The sequence below is a fragment of the Dromiciops gliroides genome, chromosome 2 (assembly GCF_019393635.1).
Source record: "Dromiciops gliroides isolate mDroGli1 chromosome 2, mDroGli1.pri, whole genome shotgun sequence".
NCBI classification, from domain to species: domain Eukaryota; kingdom Metazoa; phylum Chordata; class Mammalia; order Microbiotheria; family Microbiotheriidae; genus Dromiciops; species Dromiciops gliroides.
The window spans coordinates 451684694-451702575 of NC_057862.1; the positions used below are offsets into that span (position 1 = coordinate 451684694).

Sequence of the window (17882 nt, forward strand, 5' to 3'; positions counted from 1 at the left end):
GGGGCAACTAGGTGGCACAGTGGATAAAGCACTGGCCTTGGATTCAGGAGGACCTGAGTTCAAATTTGGCCTTGGACACTTGACACTTACTAGCTGTGTGACCCTGGGCAAGTCACTTAACCCCAATTGCCTCACTAAAAAAAATAATAATAATTGAACATTAATCTTTTCATGTGTGTGTTTGGGAGGGGTGGGTGGGGTTTTCAGACACAATTAGAAGTAGAGATAACTTTTCATGAAAGTATTTCACACAGAATCTCCAAAGTCAATGGGATGTCAGAGGCCATTTAGTCCAAACTATATATACATAGGAATATCCTCTACCATAGCCCCTATAAATGGTCATTTGGTCTCTGCTTGAATATTGCTAGAGAGGGGAGCCCATCTGCTCATAAAGTAGCCCATTTCATTTTTAGACAGTTCTATTAGGAAGTTGTACCTTAAATCTGCCTCTCTACAACCTCTATCCATCCCTCCCCCTTCTATATCTATCTATCTATCTATCTATCTATCTATCTATCTATCTATCTATCTATCTATCTATCTATCTATCTATCTATCTACATATATATATATACATATATATATATATATATATATATATATATATATATATATATATAAATTTTGTGTGTGTGTGAGGCAATTGGAGTTAAGTGACTTGCCCAGGGTCACACAGCTAGTAAGTGTCAAGTGTCTGAGGCCGGATTTGAACTCCGGTCCTCCTGACTCCAGGGCTGGTGCTCTATCCACTGTGCTACCTAGCTACCCAACTCCCCCTTCTATATTAAACAAAATGAGAATAATCTTTCTAATATTGTTGTTGTTTGTCCTTAGTTCTTGAAGAAGACCATGACAGATGTCATGACTTGCAATGAATTGGATTTAAATGAGGAAGGGCTATGCAAAGTCATCAGCCTCACTCTCTCCTTCTGAGACATCTGGGCTCAGTGGCAAGATATTTTATCAGGATAACTGAACATGGCCCTGGATGTTTATGGTTATTGGGGTTACACTGCCAGTACATGTCTGAGGTCAAATTTGAACTCTGATCCTCCCAACTTCAGGGCCAGTGCGCTATCCTCTGTGCCACCTGATAGCCTTTGATTGCAAGCCATATGGCTCCTCTTAAGTCTTCACTTCTCCAGGCTAACCATCACTTATTCTTTTATCTGAGCCTTCTATCTCATGATTACTATGGAGGACTGATCAGGGTAGGCTTCCTGGAGGAGGAAGGAACATTTGAACTTGACCTGGCCTTCCCCTCCTTTCCACCTATTCATATCTTAAAGTATTTCACTGTGGGAAGGGGAAGAGGAGAAGAGAAGAATGTAAGCAGAGGTATAGAGCTGGGAAAGTGCAAGATATTGATCAATAAACAATTATTAAGAGGCACTGTGCTAAGCATTGAGGATAGAAAAAGAGGCAAAGTACAGTCCCTACCTTCAAAGAGCTTACAATCTAATCAGGGAGACAACATGTAAACAAATATATGCAAAGTCAGCTATACACAAGATAATAGGAAATAATTAAAAGAGAGAAAGCACTGGAATTAAGAAAGGTTGGGGAAAGCTGGGATTTTACTGGGACTTAAAAGTCAGGGAGGTCAGTAGTCAGTGTTCTGTTAAAGAGATACTATTTGAAGAAGTAGCATGAGACAGTGATAAGACTGGGGCTTGTTCAAGTTCCTTAATATTGGAGAGGTAAACAGCTGGCACTCAAACACTGTTAGGTTAGTCTCAAACCCACTAAGGCTCAGCTCAAAAAGGAACTTTTTTTTTTAATAGAAGTGTGAAAGAAAAGGGGCTAGGTGACCTGTAGCTTGTTAGGAATCTATTGCTTAACCCTTCAGTGTCTTCCCATTGACTACAGGGCTTAGTATTTGGTTTAGTTTGACATGGAAGTTCGGGTAGAGATTTTCAAATCAGTTTTGTAAATGGTACCTTGACCACCCTTCCAAGGCAGGGTAACAATCAGGCCCTTTGTGACTTACTTGGCATAAGTCAGCTTCCTGGGCAAGGTAGGCGGGAAAGAGAATCTTTGATATTTAGCCCGGCCTGGCAGCATATCCTCATCTCTGTGAAAGGGGGAGTGGTGTGAGTGGGTCTCTCCTATCACCTCCCTCCTCAGCTTCACTCCACATATCCCATTCTGGATTATTACATTTGACCTTCCTGCCTCAAATCTCTCTATTCTAATAAATCTTCCACCCAGCTACCAATGTGATGTTTCTGATATGTAATTCTGACCACTTCAACCCATGCTCAACAAACCATAGTGGATCTCTATTGCCTTTAGGATACAATACAATAAACATTAAGTACCTATTATGGTAAAGCCAAGGAAAGAATCTTGTGAATGGCAGGCCCACATTCTAAGCTTGCTTGACTCACACAGAGCCTGCCAAGGATTAAGGCTTTTTTTTTTTTTTCTGTTTCAGTCCAACTCTTTGTGATCACATTTGGGGTTTTCTTGGCAAAGATACTAGAGCAGTTTGCCATTTCCTTCTCCTGCTCGTTTTATAGATGAGGAACTGAGGCAAACAGGGTTAAGTGACTTGCCCAGGATACACAGGTAATGTCCGAGGCCAAACCTGAACTTGGGAAGTTAAGTTTTCCTGACTTCAGGCCTGGCACTTTATCCATTGCACCATTTAGCTGCCTTAAGGCCTCTTGGGTGTAGCTATTATTCCATAAATATATACTCACAAAAGATTGTAAGGAATAAGAGCTAGAGAGTTTCAGGCTGACATAACTAGTCAAAAAACAATTCTATGTTCAATAGAAGGTTCATTTGGGGAGAAATGTTAGTCTGGTCTGCATTCCTGGGAGTAGAGGGGGTATCAGTGGTCATAGTACCCCTGTGATTCAGTAGTACCTGCAGCCAGAGAGAGGACCCTTTGACTCCTAAGACACCCAGTTATGCCAAAGTTCCTAACACAGCCTAGACTTGATAAATCTCACAGTGTTTTAGAAATAATATAGAAAAAGGCCATGAGTGTGACCCTAGTAGACCTTTTCTTCCTTTTGGATGCTAGCTGGGATGTGATACATTCAGTTCAAAGCCAGTGTTTTTTGTGTATCTCCTTTTTTTTCTTTTTTCTTTTCTCTTCCTTTGTTTTCTTTTCTTTTCTTTTCTTTTTTTTTTGTGTGTGTATCTCCTAATTGCAGGTGCTATGCATCAAGAAAGGGAATTAGATGCAGGGGAAGGAGGTTGGATGATGAAAGGTAAAGGGTAAGGATAGGGACTAGATCTGCTGACTCACTGGTATTCAAAATTCCTGGAAGAAGAAATGACCTTTATCAATGCATATGGACACCTTCTCTGCAACTTCAAATTTTAAGATGGAGCACTGAGTGGTAAAGTTTCTGCCTATATCATCCAGGTAGTATGGGTCAGAGGTGGCACTTAAACCTTGAATTAAGACTGCCGATTATGCCATGAATGCCTCTCAGAAAGGGAGGGTGGGGGTGGAGTGCTGAGGGATAGGGGTAGAAAGACATACAAAGCAAGTATAGCCATCCCTTTACATTCATGGGTTTCTTTCTTTTCTTTTCTTTTCTTTTTGTGAAGCAATTGGGGTTAAGTGACTTGCCTAGGGTCATACAGTATCAAGTGTCTGAGGCTGAATTTGAACTCAGGTGCTCCTGAATCCAGGGCCGGTGCTCTATCCACTGCACCACCTAGCTGCCCCATGGGTTTCTTATTTGTGTCAATAATTAAACAAGAATTTTTGGAGATTTGCTGCATGCTACAGAAAATTGCAGACAATTTGTGCATGTCAAGAAAACTAAAAAAATGTGCAAAGTCATAAATGGATAGCTACTGTATGTTATTAATCTATTTTTCATTTACTACCATAAGTATACATACATACATTTATTAAAAACAGTTACATTTTGTTAAAAGTTTTAGTGTGCTAAAGAATTTTGGGAATGCCTTCTCTTTTTCTCTACTAGTCACACTCAGTCATGTGATTTTCTCCTGCAGTAATTGTTTTATATTCAGTTTTTTTGTAGAAAGAAATCAGTAAAGTAGTTGCTGCAGCCATACACTAGGGTTGTGAAAACTCTACCCTACATAGTGTGCAAGATACTAATCTCTCTTGAGTAAAAACTGCAACTTTTTAATGGGTGAAGTGTTTTATTTGTTTTGTGTTTTGAATAAATATGATCAGAATTATTAAAAATAAATATTTGGGGTGGTACCTAGAGTTATTTGCAGTTTTTCACATTTGCAGGGGTTTTCTGCCCTTAAAGCCCTCCATTGGTGACAGACAACTTTGTGCCCAGTGTTGGTCCCTCTTCTCAATAAGCTCTCAATACTGTGCGGTTTAGGGTTTGATTCTGAGAGTCAGCCAATGTTATAATTCTTCCTAGCCTCTTCTTTTCTTCTGATTTTGCTGTCTTCCTTTATTCAGATTAGCATTTAAAGCCCTTCTCCAAGTGGCTTCAGGCTGCCTTTCCTGGTTTATTTTACATTACTTCCCTTCATGCACTTTACATTGAAAATCCTACTCACTATTACCTGAATTCAGCATTCTTTCTTCCACCTTCATGTTTTTACACAGCTCATCCCTCGAGTCTACAAGGAATTCTCTCATCTCTCTCAGAATCTTTCCCTTCAACTCACATTCCACCTCCTCCTGGAATATTTTCCTGATCCTCCTAGTTACTAATGTGTTCTTCCTTAGATCATCACCCATACACTAATCTGTTGACATGTCATATTGTCCACTAGCCTGTAGGCTCCTTGAGAGCAGAGGTTGTTTGGGCTTTGTATCCCTAGCAGCTGGCACAAGTGCTTTACGCATAGTGATCAAGGCTTAATAAATACTTGTGGAGATGCAAAGAAGGAAGAAAGGAAGGAAAGAAGGAAGGAAGAAAAGAAGGGAGGGAGGGAGAGAAAGAAGGAAGGGTAAGAAGGGAGGAAGGAAAGAAGGAAGAAAGGAAGGAAAGAAAGGAACCATTGAAATAGTCAAAAAATACACAGAAAACAGAAGGAAATTCAAAATAGAAAAGATGAACAGGACAGATTTGGTATTACTATGTTAAAATGTATATCGGGGCAGCTAGGTGGAGCAGTGGATAAAGCACTGGCCCTGGATTCAGGAGGACCCGAGTTCAAATCCGGCCTCAGACACCTGACACTTATTAACTATGTGACCCTGGGCAAGTCACTTAACCCTCATTGCCCCACAAAATAAATAAATAAAAAATTTTAAAAATGTATATGTGTATATATGTATGTGTGTGTATTTACCTATACATATACTCACATACAATCATATAATATACATTTTAAAAGCCAGAATATATGTAATAGATGAAAGCTTTCATACAAATCCTGTCTTTCAGCATTCTTTGTATATGTAAATGTTCATGTTTGTTGATAATTTTCTCATTCATAAAAAATAAATTAATTAAAAATACTTGTTGGATTGGATTGACCCACCTAGGGTCTTATTTAACCATTTTACTGAATTCTCACCCAGGCTGTCCATTTTCACACTCAGATTGTATAGTACACCTGTTCTTCCTCCTATGGCTCCTCTTGGAGTGCTAGTGACTTTGGGTTCTCAAAGGCCATTTCTCAAATTGTCCTGGAGAAGGGCCATGTGTCAGTCATCCAAGGACTAGCCTCACTAGCTAGGTTTAGAGAGAGTCCTTACCAAAACGTTGATGAAATTTTGGGCTGTGTTTCATAAAAACCATCTCCAAAGGTCTGGATGAGGGACGATCCTACCCTGGTGGAAAGAGCATCTATACTAATGAAATCATGGATCTTTTAAAATATTGAAGGCTGATCATAGATTTGAGTCAGTCAAGATATGAGTCAAGTCAATACAAGTAATTTGGAAAGGAATCATGGAGGAGGAGAGATTTGGTCTTAATCAAAAGAGGGCCAGGAATAGGCCAATTCTCTACCAGATTTGTCAGTGTGCAATCTCTAGATGGATCTGATTACATCTGGCTCGTTGTGCCTGTTAGGACTGCCTTACATTGTCCCCACACGTCCCTGGGGGTGAGAGGAGTTGTGGGAGGAGGGTGGAAGGAAGCAAAGCAAATCAGGCTCCCTTTGAAGCTTGGCTAAGAATCACAGAATTACACTTTAGACTCATTCCCTCTACTTTTGCCCTCCTTAGGAAAGCATGTTTTGCCCGCAGCTGACTTAATTTGCCTGGTGACAGGAGGCTGTTCCATCTGCTTCTGCTTTTGACCTCAGCTCTGTGAAAGTCTGTTTTGCCTTCTAGCCCTGTGGTACCTTCTGCCTCTTCTTTCCCAGTTCTGCCCTCTGGGGCTCCATGGGAAAGTCTAATCCCTTGCTGTCTTTGGTCTAAAGCCTGCTCTCATTTCCACGTGATGGGCTTTCAATGCTCTTCCCTCTTCTAGGCTAAATAGTTGAGGCATGGCTGAGAGAGCTTGGGTAGGTTATGGCTTCCAGACTACTTTCCATGCTGGACACTCTAGGTGAGCAGGTGTCAGATGAAGGGAAGTCTGTATTTCCCAGTGGGCTGTACAACAAGGACATGCCTGTCCCATTAGGAACTTCATTTCCTCTAAGGCTCAAAGCCCTAAGATTTGGGCTTAACAGCAAGATTCCAAGCCTTCAGATTCCTATAGAAAACTGTTCTGGCAAAGATCAGTATCACAAGGAGAGGGGGAAGAAGAGACAAAGGAGGAGCCACATTAGCGAGATTGCAAAGGCACCGTGGCTCATTAAACACACCAGAACCAGAGCCATTGGACAAGCAGGCTGCTGGCCCTCCAGTGAGGGGGTAAGCTAACAGAGCTGCCAAAATATTAACAGTACTGTTTTCTCTAGGTAGGAACCTGGACAAAAGGGAAGCTTCTTCTCTGGATTATACTGGGAAAGAAGAGATTGGAATTATCTTCATGGGGATAATAGTTGTTGAGATGGTTTCCAAAGTTTGTTTCATTTTCTTTTCCAATTAAATGTGGTCCTAACACATTGTACTTATTCCTATTAAATTTTGTGATCTATTGCTTCCATGTTATGGTTTGCCCAGATTTTTTGTTAGTACAGTAATAACCAGACTCAAAGTGACTTCAGAAGTTCCTAAGTTTTACTCAGTGGCTTTAGCCAGTTTAGGTAATTTCCAAAATGCCTCACACACTGAACTCAGCCATCTGTGGGAATGTCAGAGGAGAGTGGAAAATGGGCCACGCATAGTTCTTGGCAACTTATTTTAAGAGGGAGGAACATTGTCACAGCCTCAATACATTCTGATACAAACTTTATAGTCTTCTATTAATGTGACTGCTAAAACGGATAATGCATTCACTGCCAGAATGGGTGAGGACAGTTGCATATGGCCATATTATACTCTTGGCTCATTTTGACTTTATGACCAAACAAGACTCAAAAGTCAAAAGACTTACCTTTTTTTTGGGGGGGGGGGCAATGAGGGTTAAGTGACTTGCCCAGGGTCATACAGCTAGTAAGTGTCAAGTGTCTGAGGCCAGATTTGAACTCAGGTCCTCCTGAATCCAGGTCTGGTGCTTTATCCACTGTGCCACCTAGCTTCCCTCAGAAATCTTTTTGATGTGGACTGTTGTTAAGGGATGTCTACCCCATTCTGTGCTTTTGTAATTCCTTCCTTCCTTCCTTTATTTATTTTTTTTACAACTTAAATGTAGAAGCTTAGCTAAGGCTCAAAATCTAGGACTACTGCTTCATACTTTTTCCTAATGCCTCATACTGTCATAACAGCCTGGGACTACTGCCTCATAGTTGCTTCCTTATTCTAGATGATTTGAATATTTCTCTCTCCCAGCTGTGTGTCATAGTAGGCATGCCTATCAAATTAATAACAATGACTTGGAAGAAAACATCTACCAATCTGCCACATTAACATTTCTCTCCATTTAGGTGAAAATCATAAATGCATTAGAGTGATGGAAAGTCATTACCAAACTTGTGGGATTGGGGAACAATTCACAAAGGAGGGGGCATCTGCACTGGGTTCTAAAGGCTAGGTAATGATGTGGGGGGTGGGGGGGAGGAAGAACATTCCAGGCATTGGACAGAATATAAGCATAGACACAAAGATAGGAGAGAAAGGGACTTTGGGGAATCAACAAGAGTAAAATAAGTTGACTAGGGAGGGCAATACATGGAGGGAAGAAATAGAATAAAAGGTCAGAAAATTAGAATGCTGGAAAGATAGAATTTTAAAGTATTTATTAAGAGGTTACTATGTGCTGAGCACTCTGCTCTAAGTTCTGGAAATACAAATGAAAAAATGGAGCTCACATTCTAATTGGGGAAGATGACCCATGTAGGAGAGTACAGCTGTAGGGCAGATGGTGATGAGTAGGGTTAGCCACAACTACCCAAAGGCCTGGTCAGACAATCCTTGGGAAGCAGAGATTGCAGTGGGATCAGAGCAGAAGATGGGCTGGTGTATTGGGGAAAAAGATCCAAAATTGGCCGGGTTGTTTCCTCCCTTTGGGACCTGGTGTTGGACATTTCAATGCCATTGTCATCAGATGGTAGAGGGGTCTGAATGCTAAGTGGGAACTTTATTTGGTAGGCAATAAAGGCTGTCCTGGAAGGTTTGGGAGTGGGAGTACCATGACTAACACTGCATCATAGAAACCTAGATTTAGAGCTAGAAGGGCACTTAGAGATCAATGGATCCAATCCCCTCATTCTGTTGATGAGGAAACTGAGGCCAGGGAGATTGTGATTTGCCCTCAACAAGAAGGGCAAATCCTAGTCAGTGAAAAAAAAAGTAGGGGGAATTAGAAGAGTAGAGGCAGGAAGACCTCTTAGGAGGCTGTTGGAATAATTCATGTGGATGTTCAGAGCCTTTTAGATTAAAGAGAATAATACTAGATAATATTAGATATAATAATATTAATATAATATTAGAGGGAATAATACTAGAGATATTGCAGATATCATCATAAATGTTTTAGCAGAGTTGATGATACCTGGTATTGGAAGAAAGAGATGAGAAAGGTAACCTGAAAGGTTTTTAACATAGGAAACTAAGTGAAAGGTGCTGCTACAAACAGAAATAGAGAAATCAGGAGGAGCTGGTTAAATAGGAAAGCTAAAGCAGCTCAATTTTAGATATGAGTTTGGGGTGTATTAGAACATCCAGACACAGATGGAAGGAAGAAAACAAACATCTATTGTTTGCTTAGTGTTTTTACAAATATTATCTCGTTTGATTCTGGTAGGGAGGTGCTATTATTATCCTTATTTTATAGATGAACTGAGAAAAACAGTGGTTGAGTGACCTAAGGTCACACAGCTAGTGAGTGTTTGGAAGACAGATATGCACAGAGAGGACAGTTGAAGCCATGCTAAGAGAGATTGTAGTTTAGAAAGAGAAGATGTTTTTGATGTGTCGCTTCATTTTATAGACTTTTTTTCTTTCCTTACTTTTTGCCCTTGAATATGGGTTTTTAAATATTTTTTCTAATTATATGTAAAAAGTTTTAAACTTTTTTTTATTTTAAAGTTCCAAATTCTCTTCCATCCTCTCTATTTTCCCCCATCATTGAGAAAGCAAGCAATTTGACATGACTAACCAACTGAATAACAATACATGTGCAGTTATGCAAAACATATTTTCATATTAGTCATTTTGTATAAGAGACAAAAAAAACCCAAGAAAAATAAAATAACAGTAAGCTTCAATCTGCATTCAGACTTCAGTTCTTTTTCTGGAGGTAGATAGCATTTTTCATCATAAGTTCTTCAGAATTATCTTGGATCACTGTATTGCTAAGTCATTCTCAGCTGATCATCATACAATATTTCTGTTACTATATATAATGTTCTCCTGGTCCTTCTCATTTCACTTTGCCTTAGTTCATATAAGTCTTCCCAGGTTTTTCTGAAACCATTCTATTCATCATTTCTTATATCACAATAGTATTCTATCACAATCATATACCAAAACTTGTTCAGTCATTCCCCAATTGATAGGCATCTCCTAAATTTCAAATTCTTTGCCACCACAAGTGTTGTTATATATATATGGATGGATGGATGGATGGATGAGTTCACAACTTCTCCAACAGTGAATTAATGTCCCTATTTTTCCACATCCCCTCCAACATTTATCATGTTTTTTTTTTCTGTCATATTAGCCAATTTGATAGGTGTGAGGTGGTAATTTAAAGTTGTTTTTGACTCTTTTTTTTTTTTTTTGCAGGGCAATAGGGGTTAAGTGACTTGCCCAGGGCCACACAGCTAGTAAGTGTCAAGTGTCTGAGGCCGGATTTGAACTCAGGTACTCTTGAATCCAGGGCTGGTGCTCTATCCACTGAGCCATCTAGCTGCCCCCTAAAGTTGTTTTAATGTGCATTTCTCTAGAGTGATTTAGAGCATTTTTCATATAACTATAGAGAATTTTGATTTCTTCATCTGAAAATTGCCTTTTCACATTCTTTGACCATTTATGAATTGGAGAATGACTTGGAATGTTATAAATTTTACTCAGTTCTTTATATATTTGAGAAATTAGGCTTTTATCAGAGAAACTTGCTGTAAATGCCTCCCCCTCCCCAGTTTTCTGCCTTCATTGTAATCTTGGCTGCATTGGTTTTGTTTAGGCAAAAACTTTTTTTTAAAACAAAAAAAAATATGATGATCACTTACTTCATTAATTTATTTATATATGTACAATCATGTTAAACATATTTCCACATTAGTCATGTTATGAAAGAAGAATCAGAACAAAAGGGAAAAACCAAAAAGGAAAAAAAAGACCAAAAAAAGTGAAAATAGTATAGTTTTGTCTGCATTCAGATCCCATAGTTGGTTTTTTTTTTTTGGTGGGGTGACAAGGGTTAAGTGACTTGCCCAGGGTCACACAGCTAGTAAGTGTCGAGTGTCAGAAGCCAGATTTGAATTCAGGCTCTCCTGAATCCAGGGCCGGTACTTTATCCACTGAGCCATCTAGCTGCTCCTCAAGTTCTGGTATATGAATGTAATGAAACACAATTGTGCTATAAGAAATGATGAGCAACCAGATTTCAGAAAAATTTGGACTTACATTGAACTGATGCTGAGTGAAGTGAGCAGAATCAGGAGAACATTGTATACATAACAGCAACAGTATTCAATGATCAGCTATGATAGACTTAACTCTTTTCAACAATACAATCATCAAAACAATTCCAAATGACTCATGATGGAAAATGTTCTCCACATCCAGAAAAAGAACTATGGAGTCTGAATACAGATCAAAGCTTACTATTTTCACTTTTTTTCTTTTTTCTTTTTCTTTCTTCAGATTCTTCTTTTACAGCATGACTAATGTGGGAATATGCTTAATATGATTGTACATATATAACCTATATCAGATTGCTTACTGTCCCAGGGAGCCGGGGGAGAGGGGGGAGAGAAAGCAGGGAAGGAGAAAAATTTGGCACTCCAAATCTTACAAAAATGAATGTGGGGGGCAGTGGATAGAGCACTGGCCCTGGATTCAGGATACCTGAGTTCAAATCCGTCCTCAGACACTTAACACTTACTAGCTGGTCACTTAACCCCAATTGCCTCACCAAAAAAAAAAAAAAGAATGTGGAAAATTATCTTTACATGTAATTGGAAAAAAAATACTATTAAGTTAAATTTTTTTTAAAAAATACAGCATGATTTGTACTTTTGTGCATATTGCCTTATGATTTTATATGTCCTGAAGCAGCAGTGATATTTCATACTCAGTGGGATAGTAAGGTAGAACAAAGGCACCAACACCATGGTGGTTAATAAATCTAGGATTCTCTGTTGAGACTCCTAGAGGAAAGGCTGGATAGACCTTTAAGTGTTATTAAAGCAGGGGCAGCTAGGCAGTGCAGTGGATAGAGCACCGGCCCTGGATTCAGAAGGACCTGAGTTCAAATGTGACCTCAGACACTTAACAATTACTAGCTGTGTGACCCTGGGCAAGTTGCTTAATCCCAATTATCTCAAAAAAAAAAAAAAGAAGTGTTATTAAAGTATCAAGTGCTTCACATACATTGTTTTATTTGGTCCTCCCAAAATCCTGTGAGCTAAGCAACATTATTGTCTCCATGTATATATATATATGTGGAACCAAAGGCACAGAGAAGTGACTTCCCCAAAGTAAAGGGTAGAATAAGAAGACACTGACTTGGGTTCCAACGCTTAACTTTCATGTACTTAAGAGACTGATGATCCCTTTAAAACTTCACATTCTTCAAATGACCATGTTTTTGTTATAACAACAGGAAGTTTAGATGGAACCTTGATATGACAATGGAGTAGATTCTGGAATCACATCCTCATCAAAATCCATTTATGTGAGGTAAATTAAGTCCAGGAGAACAAAAAGTTGACTTTCAACTCAATACTATCTCCACCTCCACCTATACATTTATACACAGAGAGAATATAATAAAAAATAAGTCTCATTCCTTGGCAAATACTTTGAAACAATACTGCACATTTAGTATATCACCATTGAGACTTATCCACTAGACTGCACTCAGAGCCAATTTTGGTTACACACAAGAAAGCAATTCTTTTTTTTTTGCAGGGCAATGAAAGTTAAGTGACTTGCCCAGGGTCACACAGCTAGTAAGTGTCAAGTGTCTGAGGCCGGATTTGAACTCAGGTCCTCCTGAATCCAGGGCCGGTGTTTTATCCACTGCACCACCTAGCTGCCCCCAAGAAAGCCATTCTCATCACTTTAGAGTCACACTAGTCTTAGTTCTATATGATCTTTGGCTGTTTCTGAAATTAAATCAATATTTAAAGGAGGCAGATTTGTTACAATTGAAAAGACTTAAGAGAATGGGAATTTTCTCCATGTCACAGGTAGCAAAGCAATTTTTAAACATTCAAATGAGAGATTCATTCCTCAGAACCTCATCTGTTACAAAGAGGACTACACTTTAGAAGGCAGCAGCCAATTATTTAAAAAAAATTTTTTTTTATTATTATTTTTTTTTAGTGAGGCAATTGGGGTTAAGTGACTTGCCCAGGGTCACACAGCTAGTAAGTGTTAAGTGTCTGAGGCCAGATTTGAACTCAGGTACTCCTGAATCCAAGGCCAGTGCTCTATCCACTGCGCCACCTAGCTGCCCCCAATTATTTAAAAAAATCCAATCATATATGGAAACACATAAGACTTTTTAGTCCCATTGCTATAGAATCTAAACCTTATAAGTGATCCAGGGAGTCCCACCACTCAAAAATGAGTTCTTGCAATGCAACACGTTTGTAAATTGGCTGTTTGCAACATGGAACACATTTTTCATCAAAATAATTTGTATCCTTTCCCCTACTAATCTAACCTTGTTCAGTTGTTTCAGTTGTGTCCAACTCTTAGGGATCCCATTTGGATTTTTCTTGGCAAAGATACTGGAGTGGTTTGCCATTTCCTTCTCTGGGTCATTTTACAGATAAGGGAAGGGTTAAGTGACTCGCCCAGAGGTCACACAGGTAGTGTCTGAGGTCAAATTTGAACTCAGCTCTTCCTGACTTCAGGTCTGGAGCTCTATTCACTGTGCCACCTAGATACCTATTACTAGTTACAAAACACAAATGTTGGCTGATCTATCAGAAGGCTTTTCCAGACAAAGATTTTGGAGCCAGGATGGTATGGCTAATATACTCTAGGCCAATATTATAAAACTAAATTTTCAGAAAGCATTTATCAATAACCTTTCTTGTTGAGGGCAAATCACAATCTCCCTGGCCTCAGTTTCCTCATCAGCAGAATGAGGGGATTGGATTCATTGATCTCTAAGTGCCCTTTTAGCTCTAAATCTAGGTTTCTATGATGCAGTGTTAGTCATGGTACTCCCACTCCCAAACCTTCCAGGACAGCCTTTATTGCCTACCAAATAAAGTTCCCATTTTGCTTAGCATATATCAAACTGTGTTCCTCAATTTATATACTTCACAATAAAAAGCATCCAAGGGATATTTGTGAATTGAATCAGCATGAAATTCTCTTTACCAATGCCAAAAAAAGTTTCACTTTTCCTAAACCTGTGGTATGTACACTTTACCAAAATTTCCCCAAACTTTCAAAGCTATTACTGCTTGTTGCTCCTCTTAACAGTTTACAACCATCCTGTTGGCAAAAGTCCCTTTTTGTGTTATCTATGATGCTCTTCAATATTTCGGAGGTTAATCATTTATATTCTACTGATGGAAAATAATATGGCTCCATTTCATTTCAGTGTAGGAACGGCTTTCACTATCCAAATGTTCTGAAATAACATGAACTTTATTAAGGATTGTTATATTAAATATTTATAAGCAAATACACATTTAATAATTACTGACTTGGATGGAAATCCACTTCTTCAGCTTCCATAATGTGATATAGAGGTGGAAAAATGATGGCTTTAAGTGCTAAAGTTTCCTGAGGAACTTTATAATACCTTCAGTATCAAAAGACAAGGAGCAGGGAAGAGAATCTTCATCTGATCTGACATTCAAACTCTTGGGAATGGTGAGAATGATGGCTACATGACACATTCTGCAGGGCCATACATCCCACAAGTTGCATTTGACCTTTGCCCAACTTTCATACAGTCTCTCTAGAGATCATAGAAGTTCTTTATTTAAGCAGCTGTATCAAAAGCCACATTTCTTAGATTAACATTAGAACAGAACATATATATTTTTTGTATTTGGGGAAGAAAAAAACTTATATGAAAAATTTTGCCCTTTCTACAATTGTATTTTTCCAATAGTTCTCCAGACCCAGTTAGAGAAAAGATTATTATTAGCATTATGGCCAAGAAGAAAGTTTCCCTTGTAATTTAACAGAATTCTCCATTTAAATAAGAATAAAACCTAAAGTCACCAGTCTCCCATGACAGAGAAGCTAAAGTTTATAAAATATTTTTTAAAAAAGGTATGAAATGAGGGAATTTTTTCTTGGGAATAGTTTATTAGTTTGTATAGTGTCTGTCAATCATTTGACTTTTTTTTTTCCTCTCCTACTTTGACATACAAACCAATCTAGTCAGAATCATCTTCTCCCCATATTTCATATATTGTAATATTGTTGTGTGAATCTGAAGGGACCTCTGAGCCCGGAAGCTTGAGGGAATTACCAGTTGCCATGGCCACTTTGAGACTTCGCACTTTAGACACAAATGTCACCAGATCCATCTCCAGTTGGGTTAAAGTATTCAGTGCGTAGTCTTTGTTAGGGGCAGCATTCTGATTTTTCTTTTGTAGGGGGCGGTACGAACAGTTTCCGCTGTTTAGGTCCTTATCCTGTCAAAAAAAATATTATTAATGAGTCATGTAATTGGGGGTAGAGGAGGGAGGAGTGTGGGTCAGTCTAAAGCCGCGGTGTCAAAGTATAACTTAAACACACTAGCTGCCTGCCATTCCCCGCACTGCCCCAAGATGGCAGGATAACCCAGTATTACAGAATCCTATTATAAAATTATACTGTATGTATATTATAGAAGATAATTATAGAATTATCTTCATGTTGTTAGTCAATAGGAAAAACACAGCTGTATTCAAACAGGTGAAAGCAATTTTCATCCAAAAAAGTGAATGCTTTAATTTTTCTGCCTCTTCTTGTTAATGCCTATTACCTGAAGGAAAATCCAGTCTGAGGAGTTTGTGTATTTGAATCTGCTTGTGTAAATAAGTTTTTTTCTTCTAAGTTAGTCAGCTTCAGAACAAGGCCTTTGGATATACTCTGCCATTAAGTCCCTGAAGAAATGATGGCTCCTTATGTTGTCAAGTTTAGAGAACAAGTTTTAAAGGGCTCATCTAATAAATTGATTCCCAATCCGAGTTCTAAACTTGTTTGGTCAGATTTTCTTCCTGAGAGTTATTTTTTTAATCCAATGATTTCCTCGACAGAGATATATTCCATCCCCACTGATATTTACCTCTTCTGACACCTATATTGAAAATAAAGCCTGATCAAACTGAAACACAGGCAGGTGACACCAAATGTAAAGGCAACCCAATACTTCACTTCCATTCAAAACTGGATCCTCACCTTATTTCTGTCACCTTCTCCTCGGAATCTTACTACAGCATAGAGTAGTCCAACAAACAACATCCAGATCCATTTACTCCCAAGCCAGCCTTTGGCTTGATCAGATAGATTCTGCCTCATCCGAAAGTGGCCTCCACAAGGCACGTCACCCACAGGTTCTTTGGCTTTCTCTCTCAGAGAAGAGAACGTAAAGCCATACCCTAAAGTACTGCACAGCAGGAAGAACAAAAAGCATTTCAGCATATGCATGATGAACAGAGAGGGGCAAGTATTCGCTCATGGTGAGTGTGTTTCCCCAGGCATCTGGGACACTAAAAGCCAAGCTGACGTGTCTTTTGTGACATCACAACTGCCTAAGTCACCAGAATACATCATAGCTGCTCAGAGGATGGGGGGCGGGGAAGTGTGTGTGTGTGTATGGGATAATGGCCCATACCACCAGGCCAGAGAGAAGAAAAGGGGCAGGCAAGAGAAAGCAAGAAAGACCAAAGACCCTGCTTATATAGGGAGTCACATGCCAATGTGTATCCTGAAGTAGGGAATATTCCATACTTACTGACACAAGGCTTTGTTTAGTGCCTAATACCATCTCATATATATACACACACACACATGTATGCATGTATATATGTATGTATACACATACACACGTGTGTACATTTTACTGAACATCTATGTGCTCAGTCTCGTATTAAGCTATGTGGTAGAAGGAATACACATTAGTCCAGGACATGGTCCCTGCCTTCATGAAGCTCACAGTCTAGTTTGGAAAACAGGGTGGGCACACACATACACACACACACACACACACACACACACACGATTAGCAGTACAAGATGGGGCATTATCAGGGCAAAATTACCTTAGGATGATGATATGGCAGTCTGAAAGTTCAGAGAAGGAAACCAAATGACAGATGGAGTCACCAGAATTAACAATCTCAAAGCTGTGAGAACCCTCTGCAGGCATCTAAGCCAACCTGTGTGTAACTAAGAATTCCCCCTTACAGTAACTTTTTGGGGGTTTTTTGGGAGGCAATTGGGGTTAAATGACTTGCCCAGGGTCACACAGCTAGTATGTGTCAAGTGTCTGAGGCCAGATTTGAACTCAGATCCTCCTGACTTCAGGGCCAGTGCTTTATCCACTGTGCCACCCAGCTGCCCCGCTACAGTATCTCTTGTAGACTTCAGTGATATATCCATGAAGTCAGGGAGACTTCAAAGACAAAATGAGGTTTTATGGAGAAAGGCTTTGTAAAGGAGCTGGTAACTGCCTAGGTCTTGAAGCATATTTTAGGCAATGGATAGATATGCTGGCCTGGGGGAGAAGGTGATGGTGGTGAAATCCATAAAACCTAAAATGTTAAATTCCAACAAATAATTTTAGAATTTTCATTATCTGCATATATCTATATAATCAACAACAGGGATATTATGCTTATTACACACGCATTTTTTTCCTTTCACTTTTATGTTAGAAGTACCTTCAGGTGGTAGAAGTTTTATTTAAAAGAATGGGAAGCCAGAAAAAAAGAACTGTGGAATATGGATGCAGATTGAACCATACTATTTCTTTTGTTTTTGGTGCTGTTATTTTTCTTTTTTGAGGTTTTTCCTTTTTGCTCTGATTCTTCTCTTATAATATGACTAATGCAGAAATATGTTTAATGTTATTGTACATATATAACCTATATCATGTAACGATTGAAATGACACCACCTGAGGGAGACTTACTGTAGGAAAGCTCCGCCATGAGAAGAAGGCATCTGAGGGCAAGCCATGCAGCTTTTTTTTGGCATCAGGAAGTGATGTTTGCTTGTGGGAGGAAGAGGGGGTGAGGCTGGCTCTCTGGACTCTGGAGCTAGAAATGTACTCTCCCTTTA

The 17882-nt window shown here is 39.1% G+C and overlaps 1 protein-coding gene across 1 annotated transcript; it reads right to left on the reverse strand.

Annotated features, from left to right (window-relative positions):
• Positions 1-14991: 14991 nt before the first annotated feature.
• Positions 14992-16249, reverse strand: FAM209A (family with sequence similarity 209 member A). The gene is made up of 2 exons (XM_043981478.1): positions 16001-16249; positions 14992-15252 (listed from the first exon to the last, which is right to left on the reverse strand). The coding sequence occupies exons 1-2, from the start codon at positions 16247-16249 to the stop codon at positions 14992-14994; spliced, it is 510 nt and encodes a 169-aa protein (XP_043837413.1).
• Positions 16250-17882: the final 1633 nt, after the last annotated feature.

What these genes read in the sequence shown, in the direction of transcription:
- FAM209A (XM_043981478.1), bottom strand. Translation starts at nt 16,249, where the DNA reads ATGCATATGCTGAAATGCTTTTTGTTCTTCCTGCTGTGCAGTACTTTA. An exon ending in GAGAAGGTGACAGAAATAAG is followed by an intron (nt 15,253 to 16,000) that starts GTGAGGATCCAG and finishes TTTTTTTGACAG; the next exon opens with GATAAGGACCTAAACAGCGG.